At 34.4% G+C, this 12110-nt stretch overlaps 2 protein-coding genes across 2 annotated transcripts; both read left to right on the plus strand.

Moving 5' to 3' along the window:
• Positions 1–1249: 1249 nt before the first annotated feature.
• LOC111519775 lies at positions 1250–9792 on the plus strand. Its single transcript, XM_047012611.1, has 4 exons — positions 1250–1280; positions 1348–1683; positions 9193–9239; positions 9300–9792. The coding sequence occupies exons 2-4, from the start codon at positions 1369–1371 to the stop codon at positions 9790–9792; spliced, it is 855 nt and encodes a 284-aa protein (XP_046868567.1). The 5' UTR covers positions 1250–1280; positions 1348–1368.
• On the plus strand, positions 3528–4206 carry LOC124461021. The gene is made up of 2 exons (XM_047012612.1): positions 3528–3649; positions 3717–4206. The coding sequence occupies exons 1-2, from the start codon at positions 3614–3616 to the stop codon at positions 4107–4109; spliced, it is 429 nt and encodes a 142-aa protein (XP_046868568.1). The 5' UTR covers positions 3528–3613; the 3' UTR covers positions 4110–4206.
• Positions 9793–12110: the final 2318 nt, after the last annotated feature.

The raw sequence follows: 12110 nt of genomic DNA on the forward strand, positions 1-12110 counted from the left end.
ATATTCCAATATATAGTGTAAAAGAATTTTACACTGATAACTGCCACGACAGTGAAACCAATTTTTTGAGTTTCTTTTCTTTGTTTAAAAAATTGCTGATCAATGCCAAAATCTATACTCGTGCGTACTACCTGGGTTACTGACCGAGTTAACTAGGTCAGATATTGCTGACGTCAGGGAATGCAACAGAGTTGAGTTGATCAAACTTTATTTTATATAAAAATAACTTTTTATGATTTGGTCGCCTTGTTGAGGAACCAATTGTCATTTAACTTACATTGCTATACGCAGCAAGGCAAAGACTCATGAATGATCTTGCACATCTCACAATGCTTTTGTTTTTGTATTTTCTCTTAAGTTTTCTAGAATATACTGGCGCCAGTCTGGTATGCTCTGTCTCTGTCACTCTTTACAAACCTATATGTCCTACGTAGTTGCGTAAGAATTGAAAATTTAGTAATAAGCAAGCAAACGAACGATCAAGACGTGTTCTAGCAGTGGCAGACACAGTTCAGTAACATTGAAGTAAAAATAAAGTTAAGTTCTTATGAGATATTAAACACAGTGGTTTATTGTTCATCATAATTTGGTCCTTCGAGCCGGATCGTTGGGCATTGTTTGTTTGTTACTCATTGCTTAATAATTTGTTGCAACGTGGTTGCAATTAATTGTTAACCTCAAAGTTAGTAGTCGATAGTTCTGGCCTACTATCGAATAGACAATCGCGTGCTTATTGGAAACAGCGCGGACAAACGGTGGCGCCACTCGCCTATCGGTATCTGTTATCGATATAATCGACGAGATCGTGAGGGAATACATCTCTGGAAAAACACGCGTCTTGAAATTTTTGGTCCACACAAGCAGTTGGTATTTCATCATGGAGGAAATGAAAACATTCATAAAGGCCAGAGGAAGATTGAAGACAACCATTACCCGCATATATGGATATGCAGAGAATCCTGCACAGGATGCCGACGTCTTCGCAATTGACACCAAATTGGAAACTTTGTCCAATGCGTGGAACGAGTTCGTGAAGTCTGGCGACGAATTGGCCAAATACGACAAACTAGAGGGTTATGTGGACCCTACCGAAGACTTCGGGATATACGAGGAGAAATATCAAGAATATAGTGGAAGGCTAAAATTCGATATGGCCTATGTGCACAGCATTTGAATCATTCGACGTCGTGTGCTCGTAGTTCACAGTTCATACTAGAAACAATACTGTAACGTTCATAATAATACTGTTGATAATTATCATCAAACAAAAATCTAAGAAAGTAAGTAGTCGTAAGGATATAAATAAATGGTCTTATATAACCAAGTGTCCTTTTTCTGCCTAAGTAGGATGTGGAGTTCAGTGTTTCAATGTATGAAACCATTTTTACTTTGAAAAAAAAGATAGAGAAACGTTTAGGAATTTCTGCCGGACAATGTGACATTTCGTCAACAGACGGAAATATTGCAGACGCCGATCTTATATTGGAAATGTCAGGAGTTCAGGACGGTGCAAATAACGACAGTCGACCGGTTATATCAGTCTATAACGGTAGTAATTTTGTGGGTCGGCTTGTGGTGATCGAAAAGGGCAAAGAAACTGTGTCGCCGGTAAGCAGCATGTCAGCGCTGGAACAAAGTTCAGATTCCAGCAGTGAATCTATCGAAAAATGTATAAAACCACAGGCTCAGAAACGAAAAATGAATCATGATTTACCTGCGGAGAATAAGAGGTAAGTGTAAGAAATGGGAAAACTCAATATGGTTGAATACGGCATGTTTTTGAATATTAGATATAAGGTGGACCCTACCGTGAGCGAGGAAAGCTCGGAAAACACATCATCAGGGTCCCTGTTCGATGCATGCGGAATGGTCCCATGCGATATTAAATCTCGTGCTTCTAGTTCAGATGAGGAAGATGATCAGCCAATGGACAAAGAAGCAAGCAATGATGCACCATTCGTTGATATTCTCCCGGAAAACAGGTCATTTGTTGTTGTCATCTCGGCGTCCGCCTGCAACAACAGAGACTTCTGCAAACTATTGAATGAATTTTTTAAAAGCTTTGCTGGATACAGAAACGTCGGATGCCTAAAGTTCAATAAAGAAACACCGGTTCAAGAATATAGTGGAAGGCTATACGTTGCGGCAGCAAACGAGAGTACGATGGATTGGGTGCTGGGTGTCATCTGCAAAAAAGATAATTACGAAGCTGTTCCCCTTACGGAATTTCTACATCTCTTACCAGCTCGAGTCATAGTGCCCAAAGTAGAAAAATGCTTAAGTAAAATCTTTGATATGCTCGAACGACAAAATAATGGTATACAAACATATAAATGGTCTGTTATCGATAGAAACGATTTGGATCCATGCTCCAACGATAATATTACGAAAGTATGCGTTAATGAAGCGATCGATCTATACATGGACGCTGACAGTATTGAGACTATTAAAAACAGATGCTATCAGTTGAGATATCTTTTCTGGGTAGTAAAATTCATGTTTTGCGAGTAATTGTCAAATTAACATATATTTTATTATATTTCAAAATGATCTTTAAAAAAATGGCTGTGCAAAATACCTATGAAGCCTAGTAATATCTAGTTTTTTTTTCTAAGGCCTAAGATTCTCGACATGTCAAAATTTTATCTGAATATCTGCCTTTGCTATTCCGCTGGACAATAGGTGAAATAACAATGACAAAAAGCAAAAAACGAGTGCCCATTTTTCGAATGCATTCGAGTCCCACTTAAAATTTTAGTATGTAGTAATAATAATAAAAATAATAATAAAAATAAATACAATATATTTTAGAGTTCGTCTAGTAGTCAGTGACATTTTATTTTGCAACTGATATTGACAATACTGAAAGGAAGTCCCATTGGGGATACAGTAGATTAGCAAGCAATATATTTTTGCATATTGGAATTTAATTTCATAGTCTAATTAATGTTTTCTAGACTTGTGGCAATTAATTAATCAATTAACTCTTTTTGATTAGGGTTTGTACATCTATCCCTTCACACCCACTTCGAAATTACGCATTAAATTTTTGGTGTATTGAATATTACATTCTGAATTTCTAGTTTTACTTCACCATTACTTTTATTTATTATTTATTTGCTTGATTGTTTTTAAATATCTCAAACTGAGACAATTTGAATTTTCGCCATTGCCCCAATAGTTTAGTATTTAGCACTTTGATATTTGCATTCAATTTGCCTTCGGTGGTTAATTCAATGATTTACCCAATACAATTGCTAAATGGGATCATATATATATGAGATATTTCCATTGACGTAACATGGCTGGATAGAAACAGTTTTTAACCACAGAGGTTTTTTAAATTTTGTCTATTTTTTTACTTTTAACTATAAGGAACGTGAAACCGAAAGTTAAATCGAATGGACTTCTTTTTATGAACTATTTCAATTCAATATGCTAAAATATGCCAGGCCAACTAGGATTTTTTAGATAGTACAAATTCACTTTCACTTGCCTACTGTTTGAGTCGTTCAATTTCGTATTTCTATCTACGACATTTGAATCATTCGACATCGTGTGCTCGTAGTTCACAGTTCATACTAGAAACAATACAGTCAAGTTTATAATAAAAATGTTGATAATTATCATTAAACAAAAATCTAAGAGAGTAAGTAGTCGTAAGGATATAAATAAATGGTCTTATATAACCAAGTGTCCGTTTTCTGCCTAAGTAGGATGTGCAATTTAGCATTTCCAATTATGAAACCATTTTTAGTTTGAAAAAAAAGATTGAAAAACGTTTGGGAATTCCTGCCGGACAATGTGACATTTGGTCAACAGACGGAAATATCGTAGACGCCGATCTTATATTGGAAATGCCAGGAGTTCAGGACGGTGAAAATAACGACAGTCGACCGGTTACATCAGTCTATGACGGTAGTAATTATGTGGGTCGGCTTGTGGTGATCGAAAAGGGCAAAGAGACTGTGTCGCCGGTAAGCAGCAGCTTGTCAGTGCTGGAACAAAGTTCAGATTCCAGCAGTGAATCTATCGAAAAATGTATAAAACCACTGTTGAATAACATAACATTGCTAAAGTTGCGACGTTATTTAAACCTGCAAAAATAACATTATGAAAAGCCTAAAAATTAATGTACGGGCACACTGTCTTCTTTACTTCCTCTTTTCCTATTCGAAACGTGTAAGTGGCTGGTCGTGTGAAAATTAATAAAATAAAATCTAATAAAATAAAATCAATCATAAAACAACTAAAAAGATTATTGTGCTTTTATTAAAAACTAAACTAATACTAAGCCAACCAAACCAATATTACAACAGGTTATGGGCCCAGAGTGCGTTCTATAAAAAAAAAAAATAAAATAAAATAAAAATTTGCACATTAAGTTTTTTTTTTTTCACAATAGTCGTTTGTATTACACATACATATAAATTCAAATAAAAAATAAAAATATACAATTATGGAAAAGATAAAGCTTACTATAAATCAGTTTAACGGTGAGAAATATTCTGTGTGGAAAAAAAGAATAAAAGCACTTCTTGCTGAACAAGATGCATTAAAAGTTATTGATAGCGAGGCTCCTAAAGAAACAGATGAAAGTTGGGTTAAGGCCGAACGCTATGCAAAAAGTATAGTGGTAGGGCACTTGAGCGATGCATTTTTGGATTTCGCAACAGACAACAACACAGCACGTGATATTCTTAGGAATCTGGATTCTGTGTATGAACGAAAAAGTGTGGCATCTCAGTTGTCTGCCTGAAAACGGTTGTTGTCGCTTAAACTAAAAAACGAGATGGCTCTTATACACCACTTTATTATTTTTGACGAAATGGTTAATGAATTGTTAGCATCAGGCGCCAATATAGACGAAATGGACAAGGTTTCGCACTTACTGCACACTTTGCCATCATCATATGACGGGGTCATCACTGCTATAGAGACACTATCGAAAGAAGATCTTACTCTAGTTTTCGTTAAGCACCGTTTGCTCGATCATGAGACAAAACTAAATAACGCTAATAATGACACAAGTAAAAAGATATTACACGTTGAGGTTAAAAATAAGTATAATAATAATAACTACAAAAACAATTATAACAACAAATATAAATATAAAAATCAAAATTATAAAAAAAATAATAATACTCGCAAGCCATATAATGACAAATACAAACAAAATTATATAAAATGTCACCACTGTGGCAAGCCAGGGCACATAAAAAAAAATTGTTATGCATATAAAAAACTAATAAATGACAATAATAAAGAAAATAACACACAAGCTCATATTGCAACGACCACGCCAGGTTTCGCGTTCATGATTAAAAGTTTGAATTCAAATAATAATAAGTTGAAAACAAATGTGAATTTCATCCTTGACTCGGGTGCATCCGACCATATAATCAATGATGAGACACTTTTTATGGATTCTACTGAACTTCAAACTCCAGTGAAGATTGCTATCGCCAAGGAAGGGCAATACATCTTTGCAACAAAACGTGGAATCGTTCGTCTTGAGAATGGGTACCAGATAACACTAGAAGATGCATTATACTGCAAAGAAGTTACAGAAAATCTAATCTCTGTAAAAAGACTACAAGAGGCTGGAGTGACAGTAGTGTTTGACGAGTCTGGAGTTAAATTGACAAAAGGTGGTATTATTATTGCCGAAAACTCAGGTGAGTACAAAATGCCAATTTTTGAATTCAAAGCATATAAAATTGATATAAAAACTGAAAATTTATATAAATTATGGCATGAAAGATTGGGTCATATAAGTATAGGGAAAATGTTAGAAATAAAAAGAAAGAATTTGTTTCAAGATAATAAACTACTTGATAAAGTTAATCCTACAGACGATATATGTGAAGCTTGTTTAAATGGAAAGCAAGCCAGATTACGTTTTGACAAATATAAAAATAAAGAACATATAAGTAGAGCACTTTTTGTTATACATTCTGATGTCTGCGGTCCGATTACACCCACAACTATTGATGATAAAAATTACTATGTAATTTTTGTAGATCAGTTTACACATTATTGTGTTACTTACCTAATAAAACATAAATCGGATGTATTTATAATGTTTAAGGACTTTGTGGCAAAAAGTGAAGCGCACTTCAACCTGAAAGTTGTGAACCTATACATCGATAATGGTAGGGAATATTTGTCTAGCGATATGCGAGACTTTTGTACTCAGAAAGGAATCAGTTACCATTTAACTGTGCCATATACTCCACAGTTAAATGGAGTATCAGAAAGAATGATTAGAACAATTACTGAAAAGGCTCGTGCCATGGTCAATGGTGCAAAGTTGGAAAAATATTTTTGGGGTGAAGCTGTTCTGACAGCAACATATATAATAAATAGAATTCCAAGTAGGGCACTTGGAGATCGTGCAGCAACACCATACGAGATGTGGCATAATAGAAAGCCAGTTTTAAAGTATTTAAAAGTATTTGGTTCAACTGTATACGTACACAATAAAATTAGAAAACGGAAATTCGACAATAAATCGTTTAAAAGTATCTTTGTGGGATATGAACCTAACGGCTATAAGTTATGGGATATTGAAAATAAGAAATTCATTGTTGCTAGAGATGTGGTAGTTGATGAGACAAATATGGTAAACTCAAGAGCTGTTGAAAGTGACATTCTGAATGATAGTAAGGATGAAGTAAACATTGAATTCCCGAAAGAGAGTAAGGAAAATATAGAAGATAATTTCCAGAATGAGAGTATGGAATGTTGTGTACCAAGTATCCTGAACGAAAGTAAGGATAATGAAGAAGTGAATTTCCAGAATGAGAGTATGGAATGTTGTGCGCCGAATATCCTGAACGAGAGTAAGGATAATGAAAAGGTGAATTTCCAGAATGAGAGTATGGAATGTTGCGTACCAGAGATCCTGAATGAGAGTAAGGACAATAATAAAGACAGTTTCCCGAATGAGAGTAAGGATGACAACAGCCTTGTGAAGTCTCAAATAGAGTTATCAATGATGCAACTAGAAAAAGCGAAAGATTGAAAAATAAACCACATATTTCCTATGACGAAGATGAATTAAGTTTAATAACTATCTTTTCAATGCTCACACAATTTTTGACGAAGCCCCTCATTTATTCGAAGAAATAAAAAGTCGAAGTGATAAGGATTTATGGGAAGAAGCTGTTAAAGTAGAATTATCCGCTCATGACTTAAACAATACTTGGACTATTGTTAAAAGACCTGAAAATAAGAATATTGTAGATAGTAAGTGGGTGTTTACTTTAAAACATGATGAAATGGGAAATCCAGCTAGATGTAAGGCAAGATTAGTTGCACGTGGTTTTACACAAAAATATCAAATAGATTACGATGAAACATTCGCTCCTGTTGCTAGAATTCCTAGTCTTCGACTTGTGTTGTCTATTGCTGTCCAATATAATTTTAAAGTACATCATATGGATGTTAAAACGGCATTTCTAAATGGTATGCTAAAAGAAGAAATATATATGAAAGTCCCTGAGGGAATTATTTGCAATGATGGAAGTGTATGTAAATTAAATAAAGCAATTTATGGGCTCAAACAAGCAGCAAGGTGCTGGTTTGAAGTGTTTGAGCAAGCGCTAAAGGAGTGTAAATTTAAGAATTCTCCTGTTGATCCGTGTATATATGTTCAAGATCAAGGAAATATAAATAAAAATATTTATGTGTTATTATATGTGGATGATTTAGTAATAGCGACATCAGACTTAAAAATAATGAGCAGTTTCAAACAATATCTTATGACAAAGTTTAGAATGACAGATCTTGGGGAAATACGACACTTTATTGGAATGAAAATTGAAATATGCCAAGATCAGATATTGTTAAGCCAATCTGCATATATAAAAAGGGTTTTAACTAAATTTAATATGGAGGAATGTAAATCTGTAAATAATCCACTTCCAAGTAAACTAAATTATGAAATGTTAAACTCAGACGACACATACGATGCTCCTTGTCGAAATTTGATTGGAAGTTTAATGTACATTATGCTTTGTACTCGTCCGGATATTGCAACAGCCGTCAATATTCTAAGTAGATATACTAATAAAAATAATATAGAACTTTGGAAAGGTTTAAAAAGGGTTCTGAGATACCTTAAAGGAAACATTGACATGAAACTAATTTTTAAAAAAAATATTGATTTTGAAGATGTGTTCGTTGGCTATGTTGACTCCGATTGGGGTGGGAATGAAACTGATAGAAAAAGCACAACAGGTTATCTTTTTCAAATGTTTAATTCAAATCTTATTTGTTGGAACACAAAAAGGCAGAATTCAGTAGCGGCATCATCTACTGAAGCAGAGTATATGGCCTTGTTTGAAGCTGTAAGAGAAGCCTTATGGCTGAAGTCTCTTTCAAAAAGTATTTATATTAATTAGACAAACCTATAAAAATATTTGAAGATAACCAGGGTTGTATAAGCATAGCCAGTAGTTCATCATGTCATAAGCGGTCAAAGCACATAGATATTAAATATCATTTTGCCAGAGAGCAAGTAGAAAATAATCTTATTTCTATTGAGTATATTCCCACAGAAAATCAACTGGCTGATATTTTTACAAAACCGTTATCTACTGGAAGGTTCATGGAGCTGAGAGGCAAGATGGGACTGCTTTGAGAAGTCAAAAGAAACAAAATATACAATTTAACAAAATCTCATAAACTAAACTGAAGTTAATTTTTAAGTAATGTTTAACGTAACTTTTTGAAATGAAAATAATGTTTGTTTTGCTTAAATGATATAAATGATCTGATTGGTTTTTCTGGGTTTTTCCAATCTTAATGGTGAATGCCAGATCATATTGTAATACCTCCCAGAGTACACGCACCAGTCACAGTAATTGAATTTGTTTTTTTTGAAAATTAATATAATGTAATTTTTGAGGGGGCGTGTTGAATAACATAACATTGCTAAAGTTGCGACGTTATTTAAACCTGCAAAAATAACATTATGAAAAGCCTAAAAATTAATGTACGGGCACACTGTCTTCTTTACTTCCTCTTTTCCTATTCGAAACGTGTAAGTGGCTGGTCGTGTGAAAATTAATAAAATAAAATCTAATAAAATAAAATCAATCATAAAACAACTAAAAAGATTATTGTGCTTTTATTAAAAACTAAACTAATACTAAGCCAACCAAACCAATATTACAACAACCACAGGCTCAGAAACGAATAATAAATCATGATTTACCTTCGGAGAATAAGAGGTAAGTGTAAGAAATGGGAATACTCAATATGGATGAATACGGCATGTTTTTGAATATTAGATATAAGGTGGACCCTACCGTGAGCGAGGAAAGCTCGGAAAACACATCATCAGGGTCCCTGTTCGATGCATGCGGAATGGTCCCATGCGATATTAAATCTCGTGCTTCTAGTTCAGATGAGGAAGATGATCAGCCAATGGACAAAGAAGCAAGCAATGATGCACCATTCGTTGATATTCTCCCGGAAAACAGGCCATTTGTTGTTGTCATCTCGGCGTCCGCCTGCAACAACAGAGACTTCTGCAATCTATTGAATGAATTTTCTAAAAGCTTTGAAGGATACAGAAACGTCGGCTGCCTAAAGTTCAATAGAAAAACACCGGTTGTAGAATATAGTGGAAGGCTATACGTTGCGGCAGCAAACGAGAGTACGATGGATTGGGTGCTGGGTGTCATCTGCAAAAAAGATAATTACGAAGCTGTTCCCCTTACGGAATTTCTACCTCTTACCAGCTCGAGTCATAGTGCCCAAAGTAGAAAAATGCTTAAGTAAAATCTTTGATATGCTCGAACGACAAAATAATGGTATACAAACATATAAATGGTCTGTTATCGATAGAAACGATTTGGATCCATGCTCCAACGATAATATTACGAAAGTATGCGTTAATGAAGCGATCGATCTATACATGGACGCTGACAGTATTGAGACTATTAAAACAGATGCTATCAGTTGAGATATCTTTTCTGGGTAGTAAAATTCATGTTTTGCGAGTAATTGTCAAATTAACACATATTTTATTATATTTCATTATATTTCAAAATGATCATTAAAAAAATGGCTGTGCAAGACTATGAAGCCTAGTAATATCTAGTTTTTTTTTCTAAGGCCTAAGATTCTGGACAACATGTCAAAATTTTATCTGAATATCTGCCTTTGCTATTCCGCTGGACAATAGGTGAAATAACAATGACAAAAAGCAAAAAACGAGTAAAATGGGCACTCGTTGCATTCGATGGCTACCGCTTCGTGCGGTTCTTTTATGGTGTCAAGAACGCGAAGCGCTCCAATGAAACCCGGTAGACTTTTAATATCACCATCGAAGTATGAATTCTACCCTCGTTTGTGTCATTGTGTTTTCTTTTGGAATGGCTGGTTTGCTATGACTTATTATTGATTTGGTCGCTTAGACCTGTATTTAATTGACAAAATTTTTCTCTTTTAAAAATGTTCATAGTTTGCTACTCTATATCTACTATTTCTACATCTGAGTCTGTTAAATCTATGGGTTCATTATTCGGTTCTGATATATTTATCAGCTCGATTGAGTCCTTGAAAAGTTCGTGTACCCATCCGGCAAGTCTTTTCTTAAAGGAGTCTTGGCTAACAATCTACCGTAACCTACTTTTATGGTTTTTTCCATAAGCTCTACAATTTTTTTTCAAATTTGTAGTTTTGGGCTATCCAATATCTTATCCTTATATTTGCGATTTGTTTCGCCTGATTGTATCAGGAAATCAAGGAAGGGTAAATATTTTTGTAGCCTTTTTGTTTCTGTTTTATTCATGGAAATTGATATATTTTTTTTCTTTTGATAATAATTTTTTGAAATGCACTTTTATTACAATTGATGCATATGTTATTTAGATCTTATCAAGATCATTAGCATGGCTTAAGGCTCTTTTTGTTACACATTTATTGTGTAGTTTGTATGCTTTATATAACACATATGCGCTCATTATTATTACAATTACTAATAAAAGTGCATTTGTTGGTTTTAAATCTACATTCGATGACTCTATTTTATTGATAACGTTAGCAGTGGTGTCCACTGTCTTGGTATCTATTAACCCCATATTGGGTTCATTAAATATGTCATCAAACTTGCTTATTCTATTATCAAACATTCAAATTTTAAAAATTGTTTCTCTTTTTTTTTTATTATTTTGCTTAATAATTGTTAATTTTCTTTTGTTGTTGCTTGTCTTGTTCTTGTCTTATTTAGAGATAGTTTATTTTTCTTAATTGTTTTTGTTTAATTTATCTTTTTACATATATCCCTGCCTATTTTTGCGAGTGGTTTTCAGGCCACACTCTAATTGGACAGCTTTAATGCCGCACATTTGCACGAAGTTTGTTTTACAATTTATAAAAAAAAAATGTATCGCAGTGCATTAAAAAAAATTGTGCGACGCAGCGCATAGTTTTATAATTAAGTTTTGGTGGGCGCTCTTTGTAGCGCTATTGGTTCACTTTTAGGACGCGTTCAATCTCAAGTTCAGCTGCTGATGTCCGGGGCCTATGGGCTCAGGCGGTACCGGTGCCGGTCTTCGCACCAGATTTTCCTTTTGGGGTCACGTAGCAGTGGCTACAGGTATATTCGCAATACGGCGAATATAGTGGTCCCTTGCAGTCGTTTGGGCAGACTATTTTCACTTTTGGTAATTCCTTCTCCGGTTGTGGCGTTATTTTTGATTTCGTCTTTGCCACGTTGTGTATTGTAGAGTATGGGATTTCGGGTGTGGCTTTATTTTTCTTTTGTCTACCTTTTTCTATTTGCAATTTTTTTTTTTTTTATAGACACGTAGCGGCCGTACCTATCTGGTCGACTCACTCATTGAAAAATAAAGAGAAGCGTTGATTCAAAAAGCACTCGCAATCGTACTCTCGCCTCGATCACATCGCGCTCCCAAATTATCACTAAGGCCATTTAAATAATATAAAATATATGTATTCTTAACACAAAGAAACATTGTTAATAATATAAGACTTAACAAGGAAATCACATCCTTTAATAATATTGTAATAAATAAACCGGGATAAAGTAAAATTCCTACAACTGGGGGCTCAACCGAGATTTCTGGCCCAAG

This window comes from Drosophila willistoni, unplaced genomic scaffold (assembly GCF_018902025.1).
Source record: "Drosophila willistoni isolate 14030-0811.24 unplaced genomic scaffold, UCI_dwil_1.1 Seg182.1, whole genome shotgun sequence".
NCBI classification, from domain to species: Eukaryota; Metazoa; Arthropoda; class Insecta; order Diptera; family Drosophilidae; genus Drosophila; species Drosophila willistoni.

Excerpts from the sequence above, each read along its gene's own strand:
- LOC124461021 (XM_047012612.1), top strand. The coding sequence starts at position 3,614 with ATGTTGATAATTATCATTAAACAAAAATCTAAGAGA. Across the intron at positions 3,650-3,716 it reads TTAAACAAAAATCTAAGAGA|GATGTGCAATTTAGCATTTC; the intron begins GTAAGTAGTCGT and ends CTGCCTAAGTAG.
- LOC111519775 (XM_047012611.1), top strand. The coding sequence starts at position 1,369 with ATGTATGAAACCATTTTTACTTTGAAAAAAAAGATAGAGAAACGTTTA. Across the intron at positions 1,684-9,192 it reads AAAAATGTATAAAACCACAG|GCTCAGAAACGAATAATAAA; the intron begins GCTCAGAAACGA and ends CAACAACCACAG. Across the intron at positions 9,240-9,299 it reads TTACCTTCGGAGAATAAGAG|ATATAAGGTGGACCCTACCG; the intron begins GTAAGTGTAAGA and ends TTTGAATATTAG.